General features: G+C 42.0%; 2 protein-coding genes and 1 pseudogene across 3 annotated transcripts in view; 2 read left to right on the top strand and 1 right to left on the bottom strand.

Moving 5' to 3' along the window:
• The first annotated feature begins 1,052 nt into the window (after window positions 1-1,052).
• On the top strand, window positions 1,053-5,890 carry LOC139942479 (uncharacterized; annotated as a pseudogene).
• A 190-nt stretch (window positions 5,891-6,080) lies between these two features.
• The window catches only part of LOC139942482 (uncharacterized), a 15,873-nt gene continuing 4,134 nt past the window's right edge, over window positions 6,081-17,819 (bottom strand). Inside the window, exons 1-3 of one of the 2 annotated variants that reach the window (XM_071939286.1) lie at window positions 14,760-15,075; window positions 13,513-13,709; window positions 6,081-9,478 (exon numbers count right to left, since the gene is read on the bottom strand). In XM_071939286.1, the coding sequence (XP_071795387.1) occupies window positions 8,240-9,478; window positions 13,513-13,695 (1,422 nt within the window). In that variant the 5' untranslated portion in view covers window positions 13,696-13,709; window positions 14,760-15,075 and the 3' untranslated portion in view covers window positions 6,081-8,239. Of the gene's footprint in view, window positions 9,479-13,512; window positions 13,710-14,759; window positions 15,076-17,819 lie in introns of those variants that run through there. The other variant, XM_071939287.1, reaches the window with a different exon arrangement.
• The window catches only part of LOC139942477 (uncharacterized), an 18,734-nt gene continuing 17,083 nt past the window's right edge, over window positions 16,169-17,819 (top strand). Inside the window, exons 1-2 of the mRNA XM_071939280.1 lie at window positions 16,169-16,333; window positions 16,588-16,783. The gene's annotated coding sequence lies outside the window, so the exon portion shown is untranslated. The remainder of the gene's footprint in view (window positions 16,334-16,587; window positions 16,784-17,819) is intronic.

The following is a 17,819-nucleotide window of genomic DNA, read 5'->3' as shown; positions in this document are numbered from 1 at the left end:
AGGGCCTACCCCCTTAATATCTCCGACACCCAATGGCACCCATGCTGTATTTTGTGGTAGGGCCTACCCCCTTATCTCCGACACCTAATGGCACCCATGCTGTGTTGTGGTAGAGCCTACCTTCTCATCTACGACACCCAATGGCACCCTTTACTTTATAGTAGGGCCTACCCCCTTAATATCTCCGACGCCCAATGGCACCCATGCTGTATTTTGTGGTAGGGCGTACCCCCTTATCTCCGACACCTAATGGAACCCATGCTGTGTTGTGGTAGAGCCTACCTTCTCATCTACGACACCCAATGGCACCCTTTACTTTATAGTAGGGCCTACCCCCTTCCTTCACCCAATGACACCCATGCTGTATTTTGTGGTAGGGCCTACACATCTCCGACACCCCCAATTATCTCCAACACCATAGCAGTACTTTGTGGTAGGGCGACCTACCAACTTATCTCCGACACCCATGCTGTATTTTGTGGTAGGAGCTCCCTAATCCCCAACACCCAATGACACCCGTGTTGTATATCGTGGTACCCCCTCCATACCCAAAGAAACCCTTGCTGTACTATTTTGTGGTAGGCCTGATTCGCCCTGCCCCCTGCGATACACCCAAAGACACCCACACCGTAGGCCTCACTGTATTTTGTGGTACGGAACCCAATGCCCAAAGGACACCCAGAATAGTCAAATTTTGTGCAGGACACTCCAAACGCATATATCGCACTAAAATTTTGGCAAAATTGGCGCCCAAGTAATTCAAACCGTCTGATTATTTTGACTCTGTAAAACCTACACTCTAAGTTAACATTTTTGGGGGGGCTCAAGTAATTTTAAATTAATATTATGACAGGTTACAACCTGGGAGATGTGCTTAAACTGTTTATGAGACTTGATAAATGAGGGTGACTTAAAAGGGTGTTTTTTTCTGGGGTAAAAAAGCAAAAAATCCAATCTGGCTGTATGACCTACTTATAAAAAAGTTTATTAGTTTCGCGCGACCGTTAGTTATGAGTATAGCGCCCTCATCGGCCTATTATTGGACATAGAGCTGGATTTTGAAGATGGCTGCGCCCATGGATTCTGAAAGTTTTAATCTTTTGAGACAAGCAAACATGGCAAATTCCTAAAAACAACTACCCTGAGTCGTAAAGTTAGTTATCCATAATTGAAATCCCATTCAGGTACGTACAGTGTCTCTCAGTCTCACATTCCATGGCAATAACTGTGCATTCTGGTTCTCTGTCTGTCATGCCTGGTGCACTGTACTGTAAAGTGTATGTAGCAGTAGTGTGAGTGTGACTGTCACTGTGTGGCGCTCCGATTGTGTCTGTTTTGGGTTGGGGGAATTTTGTTGTTGATTGTTATGCCATGGTTATGTCTACCCCCATCTAAAATGTAATAGTAGAACCAGAAGGGCACAATTGCAGAACACCCCGCCGGTACACCCTTTGGACTTAAACATTTTTCAACCATCCCCTATATTTAATTACACGTCCATATTTTACTGCATCCTTCAACACACCCTCGTTCGTGTAGCCCATGTAGCCGCTGTAGCCGCAAACCGGTACACCCTTTGGACTTAAACTTTTTCTCAACCATCCCCTATACTTAAGTGCACGTCCATATTTAGGCAAACTGCATGCTTTAATCAATGGAGCCTCGTTCGTGTAGCCCATGTAGCCGCTGTAGCCACAAACCGGTACACCCTTTGCACTTAAACATTTTCACTCCCCTATACTTACCCTATAATCCAACCCCCCCCCCCCCACGGATGAATCGACTGGGCTGAGTGTAGCCACGGCAAAAAAAAATGTACTTCCGAGTGGCGGGGCATTCTGCAATTACTCCACAAGAAGTCTGGGCGCACGCTGTACTCCTTTTTCGAAATTATTTGTCATACGACCGACAATGATAACATTTCATAAAAAGGAGCGCCCAGTTACTGGGTCTAAATTTGTTGTAACCCATCTCCCTCCATCTGACACTGTCTGATGGAGGGTTACGTCATCGCAACTAAGGCTAGGCCTATTTTTATTTATACAGGGTACAGGCCTAATTTATATACCCAAACCTAGAGGAAAGTTAACGTATCGCGCCACTACTCATGGGGGAGCCTTAGTTTCTAGAAGTATCACGCCACCACTTTTTTATTCGATATGAATAGTAATAATAATAATATAGTATTTAATTCATTTCCTTCAATGACTATGAGATATCCCTTTTTGTAAAAAATGAATGAAAAAGTGGTGGCAGGATACATGTAGGCCTATAGATAGTTGTCCGTAAAATTCCAGGGATTTTCGACTACTGACTGCGCAGTTTATGTCGAACCCTAACACTTACACTATTAACAGCAACAGGGGCGTTGGGGGCAAATTAGCTTCGTTTATTTACTCGGTGACTTATCAGTCCTGTATGCAACTCATAATGTTGAAATTGGAATCCATTTCAGGTCAAATATCGAGATGGCTGAGCCACTAAGTAGCCTGGGATTAATGCCAAATCAGGAAGTAATTGAGGACGTTGTGGTGATAGTCAACAACCAAGCTAACCAGGACGGAACATCAATTTGCACAGAAACTAATGCAGGCATTGCAGGTGACTCGATTGATGTGGTGAGTGATGTGGTGAGTGATGTGATGGTGAGAACTGAATGTGTCCCACACGAAGTAGAGATTACATCGGAGGACCTCGGACATCTGTCGAATCAAGTTCTCACTGAGAGGGCATTTTCTCATGGCGATAGAGCATTCATAACGCAGGAGCAACGTGGAGGTTTGGATCTTGTTGAAGCAGGCGAGAAACAGGTAGGAGAAGATGAGGAGTGCTGCCAAGTTGCTCAAACTGCTACGCCTACTACAGCACCCTTCATGGATACATCCTTGATGAACACGTCTGAGGATAGGTTGAATCCTGAGCTCATTGAAATAGCCGCAGCCATTAAAATGTTGACCAGTATGGCTCAGTCGTCAAAGATGACTTCTGCTGAATCGGATCCTCAGATGCAGGCATCACTTCCGACAAGGACCAAGAAGAAGTCGGAAAAGAAGTCGAACCGGGATAAGACCGATGGTTCTTGTGGGTCTCCTCAGCTTTCAAAACAGCTCAGAAAAAGTAACCAAAATAAAATGAATCGTACCTTTCCAACGTTAACGCATCATACATCCAGCAGACCGTACAAATGCAGTCTGTGTGATCACTCCTACAAGAAGTCTAGTTACCTGACTCGACACATGAAGTCGCATGAACAGCTTTCGTTGACCTGCCGGTACTGCGACAAGAAATTCTACGCAAATAATATGCGAGTTCGCCACGAGAAACACCACCAAGTGCCATTCAGATGCATGGTTTGCGGGAAGGGTTATGGGGACCAGGCCGGGCTGGTGGTTCATATTCGCAAACACACAAACGAGAAGCCGTTTTCTTGCAAGGAATGTAACCGCTCCTTCACCTCAAACAGTGCAGTACTAAGACACGAAAGGACCCATCTGGGACTAAAACCGTACGTGTGCAATGTATGCGGTAAAGCGTACACCCAGATAAACACACTCAACGATCACAAGAAGACACACTTTAACAAGTGGACCTTCGCCTGTGCAACGTGCGGGAAAGTTTTCAACGCTCGCAGCAGCCTCAGACGTCATCGGGTGAAGCACCACCCAGAAGTAGAGACTTCGAGCGGCCGGAAGTACCTCGTCAAGGTCACGGACACCGGAAGTCGCTCTGGATCAATCCGTAATCGCGCAATACCAATGTAGATTCTGCAAGAAGACGTACGAGAAAAAAGACTCTCACCGGAAACATGAAAAGCTCCACACGGAACCGGAAAGGTTCACTTGCTCCTTTTGTAGGAAAGCCTTCACTGGCAGACAGGACCAAGTTGTTCATGAGAGGACGCACACCGGAGAGCGACCGTTTCGCTGCGAGTTGTGCATCAAAGCGTTCTCCTGCATGTCCGCACTGAAGAGACACGTCAAATCTCACTCACTGACGAAGGCATTCGAGTGTGGGCACTGCCATAAGACGTTTACGCGGGGGACGGGACTGCGAGACCATGAACTGATCCACGCGGGACACAGCAAACGTTTCCCTTGTCAGTACTGCGATAAGATATTCGCCTCTCGTTGTGCGATGAGAAGTCACATGACCAAGAAACACTGTAGCATCGGGGCAGACTCTATCACCGTGGTAACACAGTATGTGACTATTTCATCACAAACTTCAAGCCAAGATGTGATCATGTCGTAGCAGTTTATTAAATCTTGTGAAAAGCTGAGGTACTGTACTCTGTAAAGTTTTTTGTTTATTTTGTTCAATAAGCCATGCGAGTTAGAAATGTCTGATACAATGGCTTGCTTAGTCACAAATAAGTTACAGGCCAGATACTTTAGTCTCATTTAGTCTGAGGACTTCAAGATTAAGTGCTAACTTCTGACCAAGCAAGTCATTGCACCAGACTGCAGTTTAACTGGCAAATGGCTTAGTTCCATCAAATCATTTGGGTGGGCACATTCAAAATTTGTTGATTTTTCACACACATGACACAGGCCTGATACTTCATGGAGGCAACAAAAGCGATTGCCTTGATGCCAGTGAATTGCTCCAGTAAACATTTACAATTTCCTCATAGGGTGCCCTTTACCAAGGAGAAAATGCCTTGGTGCCTTTGCCCAAACGAAGCATACAGGCCTGCCCAGGAATTTGCCCTGAACAGTTTTCTGATGTATGCCCATGAGTAACTTGATCTGTGAATGGGATGGGATGTGAATCGACATCACAAATTCACAATAATTATAATCATTCGCACACAGGGAACATTTGCAGCGAAAAAAAGAGTTGTGATGTCTAAATTTGGTTTTACATCGCAGGAAGTATAAACCTGGATCTACTAAAACTGAAATTGTGCAATGCCCTTATAAAACCTAGTTGATACTTTTTTTACATGCAAATGTGATGCAAATTTTGCTGTCATAAACTCGCAAAAAGTACAATTTGGAAAAGTTGGGCTGGGCTCAACTCTTCAGTTGGCTGCCAAAACAGAGCTGTGATGTCTTAATCTGCATTGCAAAACATTTAAAGGAACACATTGCCTTGGATCGTTTGAGTTGGATTTTGAACAGCGTTTGGGGGGTGGACAAAGTTCGGGGGGCGAACAAAGATATTGACAAAATTGGGAGACCACCAACAGGGCTAGATAGCTCAGTTGGTAGAGCGCCGGCACGTTAAACCGGAGGTCGTTGGTTCAAATCCCGCTCTAGTCAATTTTTCTTTGTTCAATCCAAAATCATTTTAAAATGTACCCAGTCAGTTTCCCTTGTGGTTTATTATTTGATATCTGATATAAAAAGTCGCATACCCTTAAGGTGATCCCCTGTCTGCCGCTTCCCAGGTTGTATCTTTACCCGGGTGTGATCCCTGGCTACACAGCAGTTTGCGGTTGAATGGCTTCTGACAGGCACCCCCCGAACAAAGATATTGACAAAATTTGGAGACCGCCAACATAGGGCTAGATAGCTCAGTTGGTAGAGCGCCTGCACGTTAAACTGGAGGTCGTTGGTTCAAATCCCACTCTAGTCAATTTTTCAAAATCATTTTAAAATGTACCCAGTCAGTTTCCCCTTGTGGTTTATTATTTGATATCTGATATGAAAAGTCGCATCCCCTTAAGGTGATCCCCTGTCTGCCGCTTCCCAGGTTGTATCTTTACCCGGGTGTGATCCCTGACTACACGGCAGTTTGCGGTTGAATGGCTTCTGACAGGCACCCCCTGAACAAAGATATTGACAAAATTGGGAGACCACCAACATAGGGCTAGGTAGAGCGCCGGCATGTTTAACTAGAGGTCGTTGGTTCAAATCCCGCTCTAGTCAATTTTTCTTCGTTCAATCCAAAATCATTTAAAAATGTACCCAGTCAGTTTCCCTTGTGGGTTATTATTTGATACTTTTATTTTCAAAACATCTTTCCAATCATAAAAATATGCACTTTATAACAAACGCTTACAAACGTTTTTAAAGACTAACTCGACCGATCCAAGGCAACAAGTGTTCCTTTAAATTATGTCACTAAGCTTAATGGTCACCCTAAAGTTAAACTGCATACAGTTCTAAGACATATCGCATCGACAAAAGAATGATTGTGAGCCAATTGCTCTATGACATGGCAGGCCTTTATACTTCGTTTTTGAAAGGGCAAGGGCACCATGGTGAAGGGCATCTTACATGTAAGAGGAAAGTGTAAATTTCTACTGAAGGGGCACAGAGGCAATCGCCATCCATGCCCCCCTGAAGTATAGACGATGTGACCTCTGACGTCACACGAAAACCATACCATGATTTGTGGGCATACCGCCGGGCAAAACCTTTGTGTGTTTTTGCAGCCAGCTAGAAAATGTGCGCAATCTTACTGTGACTGCGCAACTCAGTGCCCGGCGAAACATGTTGTATAGAGTGTTTTGTCAACAGAGGGCGGTGTGAATGTAAACATAGGTCACATCGTCTATAGGGCCCGACTTTGATGCATAGTTTATAATAAGCTTGGGCGATACCATATTATCGAATATCGCGATACTAATTTAGAAAACGATTTTGATATCGGATCGATTTGGTTTTAATTGAAATATCGTTATGTCGCGATCAATCACAATATCGATTAAGTATCGCATTCCTAGCTGAGACATCTTGCACCCCATAGGTTTGGAGTAAAACCAGAAGAGTAGGTCATTAGAACACCTCTCTTATGCTATGACTGTCTCTTCTACAACTTTCACTGGGAGTTTGAAGACTGATGATGTCAAATTTAATTAATCGCGATTATATCGAATATCGCGATATATTGTCGGCGATATATCGTTAATAAAATAAATCGATATCGCCCAAGCTTAGTTTCTAACACACAGAACGGATCAGAAATACATGTAGTAGGCCACCAAAAATAATGCAGATGAAAGCAAATTCAAATCCCATTCACCAATGCAGCCCAAACATCTTTATTCTATCTGCACAGATAAAAAAATCCCATCAACCAAAAGATACAATTATTTAAAAGTCAAAAGAATAAAGAGATAATGTATTTTTTTGTTAGCTGATCCACACAAGTACGTTTAAAATATAATTGAATCAAAATAAAATGAGCAAGATTACTCAATGTTTATAATGTTCTGGTGTTATTATAATATTAAAGACACTGGACACTATTGGTTATTGTCAAAGACCAGTCTTCTCACTTTGTGTATCTCAACATGCATAAAATAACAAACCTGCGAAAATTTGAGCTCAATGGGTCGTCGAATTTGCGAGATAATAATGAAAGAAAAAATACCCTTGTCACACGAAGTTGGGTGCTTTCAAATGCTTGATTGCGAGACCTCCCACTCTAAATCCATCGAAGGATGTTTTTCCTTTCATTACTATCTCACAACTTCGACGACCTGATTGATCTCAAAGTTTCACAGGTTTGTTATTTTATGCCTATGTTGAGATACACCAAGTTAGAAGACTGATCTTTGACAATTACCAATAGTGTCCAATGATTGATACTCAAAAAATCAAGGGAAACAAGCTGTGGTTATGCATGTTCGATTTCACAAAGATTTATATATAAATATGAGATGAATTGTCGGTATTACCTGTTTCTGTTTAGATACTTTTCCTTGCTTAGCAAGTTTTTGCGCTTAAAGGCTTTATGAAATTTGGCCCAGCATGCATGTAACCGTCCTTCGGATGGGACGTAAAGCCTTTGGTCCCATGTGTTGTGTAATGCATGTAAAAGAACCCAGTGCACTTTTCGAAAAGAGAAGGGGTTCGCCCCAGTGTTACTGGCTGTGGCTGCTCTATGCCCTGTGGCACCTTGTAAACCCTTATAAGGTGCTAAATAATTGGGTCTCAAAATTCTGCAATTACCTATCTTTCTGAAAGTTTGTATATACTCAGCGCCTTGAGGACCTTGTTTGGTAGACATGCGTGCGCTATATAAGACTTCAATATTATTATTATATTAACTAATGGAAAATTTCAATTGCACCTAAAGTTGTTCTAATATTATTCATAAATCCAGTCTGAAATTGTTTTTTTCTGTGCATCGAAATTGCCACTGTCGTGGGTCTTTTCAAATGGGGGCTTTTTCTCTAAATCAATTCAAACAAGGAAATCCTTATAAGATAAATCAGGATTTTGTTTGCGAATGGCAATTCTATACTACAGAAAATAAAATTTTGGTCGGTCCTTGGTCTACTCGTCTAACACATTTTCAGCTCGGGCGAACCGCATTGTGGACTTGCTGACTTTGTCAAACAGCAATTGGTCAACTGCTGCTTCAGCTTATTCACCGTAGCTTCCAGGGTACGGGTCTCTGAAAACTGTTCTCCGTTGCATTCGAACGTGAACTCAATCGGAACGGTCTGCTTCTCCGTAATCTTATAGATGTCAATATCGATCCTTATCCCCGGTGGGCAGGTTGACGGCCAGGATATGGTTGACGTTGTAGAGGAAGTCTGGGTCTCTTCTGTCGCGGATGTTGATGAGTAGCCGAAGTGAAGATTGATGTCCAAAGAGGACGACACAAAACCAATGTCCATTGAGACGCTCGACCCGATGTCGACTTCGAAGTCGAACGTGGTTGAGATACTGGTTGTCGACGACAGACTGATGGTCTCACTGGAACCAAGCTTTGCGAAGTCATTCGATGTGACTCCAGATCCTTGGTTCTCCAAGGTGAGAGACTTCAGGATGTGCGATTCGATAGGTTCAACCGTCTTCTCCGCGTAGATCGGGTTGTAGTCAACCAGCTTTGTCTGCGGCCTGTACATGGTCCACCGACCTATGGAATCCCTGCTCCATTTGCTGGTCCAGCATTGGAAGTCAGACAGCTTCTGTGGGACGCTTGTTGGTGTTTTCTGCCCGGTCATTATCGACTCAGCAACCAGACTCTCAGACCCAGCATTTCGCCTCTCAAACAAGAAGGCATCAGACAAGGAAGGACGAGTTGTCTTCTTCACAAACAGATGTAGATAACCGTAACCCCAATCGTTCTCATTGCCGCTCCAGATGTAACCGTCGGCGATTATATTCCCTTCCACCTCATCATAGGCTTCCTGGACACCCCAACCGTAGTCTTGCACCGTGTATGAAGATGAGCTGTCCTTGATAACCATCTTGCTACCCTCAATCTGGTAGTGCTCCTCATTCGGCTGGCTTGTACTCGAGACTACAAATTTCACGAAACAGTAGGCGAGCTCGTTGTTGTACCAGCAGAACCCATCAGGGCCGTCAATCACCTTTCTATTGCTCTGACTTCCCGAATCGAAAGCACCCCATTCATGTATGGTAGCCAACTTGCTGGTAGAATCTGCATTGAAAACCTCAGAGTAGCCACCGTGGATGTTGAAACCTCCGTCGCCACCACACGTCACTTCAACCAGAAAATGCGCTAACAAGCAAAGGGTGAGACCAAGTGGTGCCTTCATCTTGCAGTGATTCTGGGGAGGCAAAAGATGAATTGAGAAAACATGGCTAAATTGCAAAGAGCTGCTATTAGTTAGCACAAAAAGCAGCTTTAGAACATTAATATAATCTGATTAGGTTGTGGGTTCTTGAAACCGAATTCGGGTCATCTCGTACCCGAGTCAACTTGTACCCGAGTCGACTCGTACCCGAGTCGACTCGTACCCGAGTCAACTCGTACCCGAGTCAACTCGTACCCAAGTCAACTTGTACCCAAATAAATAAAAAATTCACCTCGTACTGATAAATGTTGTAGTTTAATTTATTTATTTATATTGTTAATCATACATTTAGCTATTCACAATGATTTTATTTTCTTGGTTTTTTTTTTCATGTTGTAGGTAACGAACAGATACGCAATGGCCCAATTCTTTTCTTTTTTTTACTTAGGCCCTACGGTGGGGAAAATTAATCAGAACTAAAGAACTTTTATTAATATAGGCTTGTTTGAATAAATTTTTTTGGTTTGTTATTCGGAAAAAGAATCAGAACTTATGAAAAGTGTTTTGGTTGAAAAATTGGAACAAAATATTTGATAAAATTTACTTGTTTGAATCGGAAAACGATAATCAGAACATAACACAAATGAATGAATTGAATTAATTTTTACGTTGTACGGTACGATTTGACTTGGGTACGAGTTGACCTGGGTACAAGTTGACCTGGGTACGAGTTAACTTAGGTACGAGTTGTTTTGGGTACAATATTTTGGGTACGAGTTGACTTGGGTACAAGTTGACTTGGGTACGAGTTGACTTGGGTGCGAATTGACTTGGGTACGAGTCGATTTGGGTACGAGTTGACTTGTTTCCGGTTTAACAGTTTTTTGTTTGCAGGTGAAAAATTGCAGTTGTGTTAAATACCGCCCTCTTACGTGTGGACAACTGCTGCTTTATGATTGGTCTGTTGCCCGTAAGTTAATAACCAAGCTTTATGATTGGTCTGTTGTGCACAAGTTAAAAACCAAATTAGACCAGGTACAACCCGTATGTACACAGAGGGCGCTCCAATGACATGAACGACCTTTCATACCTGTCTTTTCATGGGTGTTCTAACGGTACGAGGCCCAAATGAAACCAGTGAATAAATTGGAGCAACGTAGGCTTTCAACTTCTGCTTTATGATTAGTCTGCTCCTAAGTGACGTGGTTGGTCACGGTCGCTTTCGACCCGTCTGCGTGCGATGCCTTGCCTCCCCCTACCCACCGTACCATATAACGCATGTTATAAAGTTTGTACGAAAATCAATTGATGTGCAGAAATAACATGACATTTCTAGTTCCATGGTACCGGCTGCACTAGCACAGCAGTCTTTCTTGAAGGCTTATAAATGACAACAAACCACATATGAACAGACAGGGCCCTGCCAATCTCATAGAGCTGCACTAAAATCAGTCTAGAAATAATCAGTTTTTCCTGCCATCTATAGCTTGTGCGTTGCATTGATGTCCTACATCCAAGACCTTACAGGAACACGTTGCCTTGGATCGGTCGAGTTGGTCTTTGAAAAGCGTTTTTTAACCGTTTGTTATAAAATCGATATGATTAGAAAGATGTTGTAAAAGTAGAATACAATGATCTACACAAATATGCCTCGAAATTGCGTGGTAATGTTTTACCTCGTCGACAAACACGGTCGGCCATTTATGGGAGTCAAAAATTTGACTCCCATAAATGGCCGACCGTGTTAGTTCGCGACGTAAAATGACAACCGTGCAATTTTGAGTGATACTTGTGTGGATCATTATATTCTACTTTTAAATCATCTTTCTAACCATACGCATTTCATAACAAACGGTTTCAAACGCTTTTCATAGACCAACTCGTCCGATCCAAGGCAACGTGTTCCTTTAATGGCTGGTCTTTTAAGACGAGCGAGTGCCCGTGAATTAAATGTTTGTGAACAAAGAAGAAAACAGTGCAAGTACTAAAATTGAGAAAGCATAAGTTTATTTAAACAAAGTCCTAAATCCATGTGTTATCGGACCCTCATTAAAAGCATTAAAGATGCCAAGTCAGATTTTTGGCCGATTTGACCAACAAATAATCAAGAGGTATTTTGATGGGGGTCGAAAAAGTTACAAGCTTTCATTTGAGCCATTGCTCGAAAAAGTCCACCAATTATTAGTAGCAGTGAAATAAAGTGCTCAAACTTAGTTTTTGTCGGAATCCCGACAATATATCACGTGACCAATTCTTATGTGTTTTAAAAGAATCGTTTTAAATTTTTGTCATGGTTCCTGACCATTAAAAGTAAAAGTTTAATTTTCTTTCGTTAGAGCGGGTGATAGGGGCCTACTCTTTGAAATACCATTCACTCAAAAAAAATTATTTTTTAATGTTTTGGGCAAAAAAATTTAAGCAGAATGAACTTCCTTAAAAAAAAATTAAAACTCACTGAAAACAAGTTAATTTAATAAACTTTTTATTTATTTAGAATAAGATTGACAAATCTTTCCAGCATTGACCATTTTAAATTAGATTTGTGCGAAAAATTCCTTGAGAGGTTATAAAAACATTTACATGACATTTTGCAAGGTATGAACTAATTATTGCAGGTAAAAGAAATAACAAGTAATAAATTACTGATGTCATTTGAGACAAGGGCCCAATTTCATAGCGCTGCTTAACAGTAAGCAAATTTGCGTGCTTTCTGTAGCAGAAACATTTGCTTAAGCCTTAGTGTGTTTCACAGGTTGGCAGAAAAATTGGGCGGCCATAATACGTGTTTACCATGGATTTGCATTGGGATGTCATTTACTTTTGTGTGGTAAGCACTGGAAGGTTAGCATGCCTTTATGTGTGGCTACGGTTAGCAGCGCTATGAAATAGATATTGCACAGTAAGGTCGCTATATTACGTCGCTAAATCGGTCGCTAAGCAGAGCTATAAAATTGGGCCCTGATGTTAAACTATTGGTGCCATTCCTTTCACAGCAATCAATCAATCAATCAATCAATCAATCAATCAATCAATCAATCAATCAATCAATGTGCATTTGTAGAGTGCAACCACTAGTCTGTTGCAGTAACACCAACAATCAATATTACTTTTCCAATTGTCGATATCGTGGATTCCTTTGAGTACTTCAGTTGGGTGCAAACTTGAAACCAGTTCAAGTTTAAAGCGGGTCATGGTGTTAAACTGGGCCCAATATCATGGCTCTGCTTACCGTCGAATTCTGCGCTTACGATCATGATTCCCCCGCTTACGTGCAAGTGCCGAATTTCTGCGCTAGCCTTGTAAGCGTAGAATGCCTAGTAACGCGGAGTACGCACGCGCAGAACCCCAAATATGCCACTTACCCGTGAAATACGCTTGCCGTAAGCACAGATTTCCCTGCGTCCATAAGCAGCGATTCTGTGCTTACGGTAACCAGAGCCATAACATTGGGCCCAGGTACCTTCATTGTGCTCAATAAACCCTATCAACTTTTCACTTTTAGTTTTACAAACTCATTGTTTCTTTGGTTGTTTTGCAGTAACAAACCAACATATCATACTTCAAGTCACATTTTATTTCAGATGTTTACATTATACACCACAAAGGCAACTGACTGGGTTAATTTTGTAAATGATTTGGGCCGGTGAACAAATAAAAATTAACTAGAGTGGGACTCGAACCAACGACCTACGGACTAACATGCCGGCGCTCTATCAACTGAGCTATCTAGTCCTATGTTGACGATCCCCTGGCTGCCCCTTCCCAGGTATCGTAACTTCGGTGTGATCCCTGGCTACACGACGGCAGTTAATGGTTGCATGGCTTCTGACCAGCAACCCCCGAACAAAGATATTGACAAAATAGAGAAACAGCCAAAATTGGGTTAGATAGCTCAGTTGGTTGAGGGCAGCACGTTAATCCGGAAGTCATTGGTTTGAGTCCCATCCTATCCCAGTAAATATTTCTTTGTTCGAACCCCAAATCATTTAAACAGTTTACCCAGTCAGTTTCCCTTGTGGAGTATCGGGTAAAACTCACAAAGAGTCACTCTTTATAGCATTCATTACATGTTTGAGTTCAGCCAAGGCCACCAGCCTTCTATCTTGCCATTGTCGTCTCTCCTGTAGTTGATCAAAGTGAAATCTTGCAGCACTTTCTGCAAAAATTGCAACACTTTTTTCTACCTTGAAGGTTGGAGATGGTCCAAATGATGAAGTGACTCTGTTGATAGTGGCACCGTGACGTTCCATGTAGTTGGCTGTACCTGAACGAGTTAAGCATTTATCAGTGTCAGATTGTTAACCAGAAAGCCTTGATTTTTTTAAAGACTTTTGCATATCTTGTTCACGAGGAGGGCCAAAAAAGATGTCTTGTTTTTTTGTTGTTGTTGATAGTTCTTACCCTCGACGTTAAGATGAATTACTTTAAGATGGTCCAAAAACACATACACTGTACCCCACATATTATAAGGAAACATGCTAAATTAATATCAATAACTGATGCTATAGAAAATTTAGCCCCCCCAGTTTATGCGGTCTAATTAAGATCCATAGTATAGTATATGAGATTAAGAACTAGAGGGCGCACTGGTGATGCTGCTTGCACATACAAAAGCGACGGGACCACAATGTCACAAGGAGACATGCGCGCCATTTTATATTATTAAGTAGAAGTGGGCGAGTGTGTGTTGATAATGCTACACGATGCTGTTTTGTCAACTTTCAAAATGGCCACACACCGGACATGTGAACACAAGCTATGCAATGCTGTTTTGTCAATTTACGCAATGGTCGCATGAGCGCATGCCGGGCTGCATATTTAGGCCTAGGGTGTGTTTTGGCGACCCCAACCAAAGTCCAACCGAGTCTTAAACGGTTATCGGTTGGCATGGTCTGACAGCGCTCAACCGAACACACAAAAAATGCCCAACCGATGATCAATGTTTTTGGTTGGGGTCGCCAACAAAATGCACTCCAGTGGGCCCGCTAGTTCTTATACTATATAAGTTATATCATTACCTCCATGGTTATATATATAACTCTATGTTTTGACCCCTCAGCCTACCCACAGTGCATTGTGGTTCTGAATCGCGATAAAAGGTAAACCTTCGACCTTCAAACTTAAGTTGAGCTGAGCTGCTAGCTTAGTTGATCCTCCATGGTTGATGATAGTGCTCTTTTTAAACAGATTTTTGAACACTTTTCGCAATGGTACGGGACCTTCATACCCTGGACTCCGTCGCGTTGCATGCAACGGAGGAGTCCAACCTGGGCTACCAATATTGCTGTATACTTTACTTAAAGGGCCTACTTACTTTACTTTAGTCCATCGTTGCTTGTTGTAGGGCAATGCCTGTTCATCGATCGAGGCCGGTCGGACGAGGGGTTGTCAGAGCAATGTACCACCTGCCTGATGTGTAGAAAGCTACAGGTGCGTTGTCTTTGTCGAGGAGATTTTTAGTCACAAGCAGTCGCCTGTCAATTTATTATTCTGTGCTGTTTGTTGTTGGAACCTTAGAGCCTATCCCGTTTGCCAACATTGGGAGAAATAGGAGCAGAATTCGAAACCGTGACACCATTTCTAAACTGTAAGGGGTTTAGACACACGGTTGCTTGACAGGTAGTAAACAAAACAATTCACACTTCCAGCACGATCGCGTGATGGCGCTGTACTCTCAACTGTGGTTGCCTCTCAGAGGGCGGAGCGAACCCCCACTCGCTTTTTAAATGTAAAAAGAACAAGGAAAACGAACTTTGCCCCCTTAGCCACCTCCGAAACCTTTATAAGGAAACCAAAATGAACCAATTCCCGGTCCTATCTCAGTTTTCAAATTTTTGAAAAGGAAAAAGGAAAAAGCAAACCCTTTTCCTTTTACCGTTTTGGAATCCACACGGACGGAAAAGAAAAAACGAAGCCCTCTACCGGTGATCGTGTTATGGAACGCCAAACAGGCAATAGGTAAAGGGTAACGGCGTTTGTTTTTCCTTTTTCCTTTTTGAAGATTAAAAAAGGGTAAAGGGAAAGGGTTTGTTTTTCCTTTTTCCTTTTTGAAGATTAAAAAAGGGTAAAGGGTAAAGGGTTTGTTTTTTCTTTTTTTCTTTTTGAAGATTAAAAAACGGTAATGGGTAAAGGGTTGTTTTTCCTTTTTCCTTTTTGAAGATTAAAATACGGTAATGGGTAAAGGGTTGGGTTTTTTTTCTTTTTTCTTTTGAAGATTAAAAAACGGTAATGGGTAAAGGGTTGGTTTTTCCTTTTTCTTTTTTGAAGATTAAAATATGGTAATGGGTAAAGGGTTGGTTTTTTTCTTTTTTCTTTTGAAAATTAAAAAACGGTAATGGGTAAAGGGTTTGTTTTTCGTTTTTCCTTTTTGAAGATTAAAATACGGTAATGGGTAAAGGGTTTGTTTTTTCTCTTTCCTTTTTGAAGATTAACAAACGGTAAAGGGTAAAGGGTTGGTTTTTCGTTTTTTTCTTTATGAAGATTAAAACACGGCAATGGGTAAAGGGTTTGTTTTTTCCTATTTCTTTTTGAAGGTTAAAAAAGGGTACAGGGTAAAGGGTTTGTTTTTTGTCTTTCCTTTTTGAAGGAGGGTGGTATTTAACACAACCGTTAATTTTTGACCTGCAAACAAAAATACCACCGTTAACCCAGCCTAGCGCCCTCATTTTTTTTGTGTGTTGGTGAAAATAAGTAATTAAAAACACAGTCCACATGTCAGGCGTGTCAACACGAAGACCACTAAGCTAGCAGATCAGCTCAATTTCAGTTCTGGAACTTTCAATTTGTTCATAATTTCTTCACTTTTTTGGCAGAACTTTCGCCATTTCTGTGGGTACAAAGTACCACCTCTTCACGAGGGATCCCAAACTAGAATTGATTGTAAGGAAGGTAAGCAAACACTGTCAGTGAGGGCCCCACTGTTACTGTTGAATGTTTTCTCATAATTATGTGGAGTACAGTGTATCGGTTTTTGGACCATCTTAAAGTAATTCATCTCAACGCAGATGGTAAGAACTATCAACAACAAAAACACAAGACATAATTTTTGGCCCTCCTTGTGAACAAGATATGCAAAAGTCTTCAAAAAAAATTAAGGCTTTCTGGTTGACAATCTGACACTGATAAATGTTTAACTCGTTCAGGTACAGCCAACTACATGGAACGTCACGGTGCCACTATCAACAGAGTCACTTCATCATTTGGACCATCTCCAACCTTCAAGGTAGAAAAAAGTGATGCAATTTTTGCAGAAAGTGCTGCAAGATTTCACTTTCATCAACTTCAGGAGAGACGACAATGGCATGGCTAAACTCAAACATGTAATGAATGCTATAAAGAGTGACTCTTCGTGAGTTTTACCCGATACTCCACAAGGGAAACTGACTGGGTAAACTGTTTAAATGATTTGGGGTTCGAACAAAGAAATATTTACTGGGATAGGATGGGACTCAAACCAATGACTTCCGGATTAACGCGCTGGCACGCAACCAACTGAGCTATCTAACCCTATTTTGGCTGTTTCTCTATTTTGTCAATATCTTTGTTCGAGGGTTGCTGGTCAGAAGCCATGCAACCATTAACTGCCGTCGTGTAGCCAGGGATCACACCGAAGTTACGATACCTGGGAAGGGGCAGCCATGGGGATCGTCAACATAGGGCTAGATAGCTCAGCTGGTAGAGCGCCGGCATGTTAATCCGGAGGTCGTTCGAGTCCCACCCTAGTTAATTTTTATTTGTTCACCCCAAATCATTTACCCAGTCAGATTCCTTTGTGGTGTATAATGTAAACATCTAACATTTGAAATAAAATGTGAATCTACTTCAAAGGTGATCCCCTGGCTGCCGCTTCCCAGGTTGCGGTGTTTTAATTTGGGTGTGATCCCTGGCTGCACTGCAGTAAACGGTTGTTCCCCCGCCCCCCCCCCCCCCCCCCCCCCAAACAAAGATATGGACAAAATAGGGAAACTGCCAGCCTAGGCCTAGATAGCTCTGTTGGTAGAGCATGGACACGTTAACCTGGAGGTCGTTGGTTCGTGTCCCACTTTAGTGAATTTTTCTTTGTACAAAAATATAGGGAAATTTAGTTGTGACTCGAAGAATGACATGGTTCCGAAACAACCAAAGAAACAATTAAAAGTGAAAAGTTGATAAATGACGCCACAATGCAAATCCACGGTAAACACGTAATATGGCCGCCCAATTTTTCTGCTAACCTTTGAATTACACTACTTAAGGCTTAAGCAAATGTTTCTGCTACAGTAAGCACGCAAATTTGCTTACCGTTAAGCAGCGCTATGAAATTGGGCCCTTGTCTCAAATGACATCAGTAATTTATTACTTGTTATTTCTTTTACCTGCAATAATTAGTTCATAC

This window comes from Asterias amurensis, chromosome 10 (assembly GCF_032118995.1).
Source record: "Asterias amurensis chromosome 10, ASM3211899v1".
NCBI classification, from domain to species: domain Eukaryota; kingdom Metazoa; phylum Echinodermata; class Asteroidea; order Forcipulatida; family Asteriidae; genus Asterias; species Asterias amurensis.
This window is presented reverse-complemented; position numbering and strand designations above follow the sequence as displayed.